The sequence below is a fragment of the Octopus sinensis genome, linkage group LG21 (assembly GCF_006345805.1).
Source record: "Octopus sinensis linkage group LG21, ASM634580v1, whole genome shotgun sequence".
Taxonomy (NCBI): domain Eukaryota; kingdom Metazoa; phylum Mollusca; class Cephalopoda; order Octopoda; family Octopodidae; genus Octopus; species Octopus sinensis.
In genome coordinates this window covers 21,909,780-21,912,554 of record NC_043017.1, presented here as the reverse complement: position 1 = coordinate 21,912,554, position 2,775 = coordinate 21,909,780, and the positions used below count along the sequence as shown (strand labels likewise).

The window sequence follows — 2,775 nt, the reverse complement described above, 5'->3', positions numbered from 1 at the left end:
GATTTAAATTGAAATGAAATAACTTCATACAAAGCAGGTTTTAACCCCCACGTCTCATTTTCTTTCTCTTCTTACCTCTCTTCTCCTTTCTTTTTACACTCCGACTCTTTCTCTCTCTCTCTCTCTCTCTCACACACACACACACACACTTTTTCTCCCCTTCACCTCCTTCACTTTAACAATTAACTCCAATATGAGCATTACTTCACAGCCATCTTTTTCTTCTACTTCTTTCTCTTCTTCCTCCTCCTCCTTCTCCTCCTTATCATCATCCTCATTATCGTAATTGTGGTTGCCAGCATCATCGACATCAACACTGTCACACCACCACCAACAACATCACCACCAACAACATCACCACCAACACCACCAATGCCATCATCCCGACACCACCACCATTGCCACCACAACCACCACCACTACCACCACCACCACTACCATCACTACCTCACAAACACCACCACCATTGCCACTATCACAAGCACCACCAACTTACCATCATCATCAACCAAAACCACCACCACTTCTGCCACAGCCACCACCGCAACCACTGCCACCACAACTATTTCTTGAGACCAAGTCTTTCATGCATGAATATTTAAATTTATTTTGTTTTTGTTTTGTATGTCAAACTTCTTCAAATTATGTTGAAAAAGTTATCAAAACAATAAAAAACTATTATAGTGAGTTTTGTTATTTGAGAAGATTTTTCTCTTTCTGTGACGAGCAGAAATAAATGTTTGGTTTGATCTGATATACTCTTCACTGGAGAGACAATCAGAAGATGTGGGTGAAGAGGTGGATTTAAATCCTGTGTCACCTACAAAAGCATTGTGTCCTTTGCATGGCCTGGGCCAAGACCAGCTGACCATGAAACAACTCTGCCCACCTAGGCTCACATTACGTTTATGACTTGGAGAGGTTTTGATTCTATCAAGCTGACCTACCAATACCATTATCACTGCCATCGTTGTTGTCATCGTTAACATCATCATCATCATCGTTGACATCATCATCATTGACATCATCACCTTTGACAACATAGTGTTTATATCATCATCATTGACATCATCATCGTTGACATCATCATCACTGACACCATCATCATTGACACCACCATTGTGGACAACATTATCGTTGACATCATCATCATTGATATCCTCATCATTGATATCATCGTCATCATCACTGTTGATATCATCACTGTTGACATCATCACCATTGACTTCATCATCATTGACACCATCATCATTGACATCACCATTGTGGACAACATTATCGTTGACATCATCATCATTGATATCCTCATCATTGATAACATCGTCATTGACATCATCATCACTGTTGACATCATCACTGTTGACATCATCACCATTGACTTCATCATCATTGACACCATCATCATTGACATCGTTATTGTTGACATCATCATCATTGACCTCGCCATCATTGACTTTGCCATCGTTGACATCATTATCATTCCTGAAGGCATACCTCACCCAGGGCATTATAGTTGAGAGCACTTGCTTAAGGTGCAGTGCACTCATCGCCATTATTGGTTTTAAACAACGTATGAAGACTATAGGTTTCTTTTAGACCAAACCATTAAAATAAACAAAAACCCTTTCTATCAAAGGCAGAAGGCTCAAAATTTCAAGGAAGGAAGCTAGTCAGTAACATCAACCCCAGTGCTCAACTGGTGTGTATTTCCTTAAATCCCAAAAAGTCAAAAGGTAAAGCTGACCATGGCAGAATTTGAACTCAGACCATGTGAAACTGATGAAATATCTCTAAGCATTAATAATAATAATAATAATAATAATAATAATAATAACAACAATAATAATAATAATAATAATAATAATAATAATAATGGACTTGAGAGTGCTCATGAGTTTCGGTCAGGAACAGTCAACGAGAGAGAAGAAACTCTACTCCGTATGGAATTACATAGTCAGTTCCATCGTGAAACCAACAAATTAAAAGACCAGGAAACATCATGAAGGTGGCTCAACAAGGGTACATTACTGAAAGCCTAATCATCGCTGCCGAAGACCAGGCATTGAATACCAACTCAGTGAAAAAGAATATATACCACACAAGTACAACGGACCTCTGCAGAATGTGTGGGAAGAGGGTCGAAAGCGTGCCTCATGCCCAAAACCTCCATTTTTAAAATGAGAATACCTGAAATAAACTCAACTGCTCTCACAAACGAGAATACTAAAAATGAACCTGAGCGCTTTCAAAAATTAAGTATAAAAACCAGAAAAATAATCCAGAATCTTTGTCCAGTAACTGATCGATCCAAATGGTAGTCATAGAATGTGAAGGTGGCTGTAGAAAAGTTAGTAACAGTAATAAATAGTTTATCCTTATTACTCTTTTACTCTTTTACTTGGTTCAGTCATTTGACTGTGGCCATGCTGGAGCACCGCCTTTAGTCGAGCAAATCGACCCCAGGACTTATTCTTTGTAAGCCCAGTACTTATTCTATCGGTCTCTTTTGCCGAACCGCTAAGTGACGGGGACGTAAACACACCAGCATCGGTTGTCAAGCAATGCTAGGGAGACAAACACAGACACACAAACACATACACACACACACACATATATATATATATATATATATATATATATATATATATACATATATACGACAGGCTTCTTTCAGTTTCCGTCTACCAAATCCACTCACAAGGCATTGGTCAGCCCGGGGCTATAGCAGAAGACACTTGCCCAAGATGCCACACAGTGGGACTGAACCCGGAACCA

At 39.3% G+C, this 2,775-nt stretch overlaps 1 protein-coding gene across 1 annotated transcript; it reads right to left on the bottom strand.

The window, feature by feature from the left end:
* Positions 1-693: 693 nt before the first annotated feature.
* Positions 694-1,553, bottom strand: LOC115222806 (AP2/ERF domain-containing protein PFD0985w-like). The gene is made up of 2 exons (XM_036511774.1): positions 1,098-1,553; positions 694-717 (listed from the first exon to the last, which is right to left on the bottom strand). The coding sequence occupies exons 1-2, from the start codon at positions 1,551-1,553 to the stop codon at positions 694-696; spliced, it is 480 nt and encodes a 159-aa protein (XP_036367667.1).
* Between the last annotated feature and the right edge of the window lie 1,222 nt (positions 1,554-2,775).

What these genes read in the sequence shown, in the direction of transcription:
- LOC115222806 (XM_036511774.1), bottom strand. Translation starts at nt 1,553, where the DNA reads ATGGCGATGAGTGCACTGCACCTTAAGCAAGTGCTCTCAACTATAATG. An exon ending in GTGGTGTCAATGATGATGGT is followed by an intron (nt 718 to 1,097) that starts GTCAGTGATGAT and finishes TGCTCGTCACAG; the next exon opens with AAAGAGAAAAATCTTCTCAA.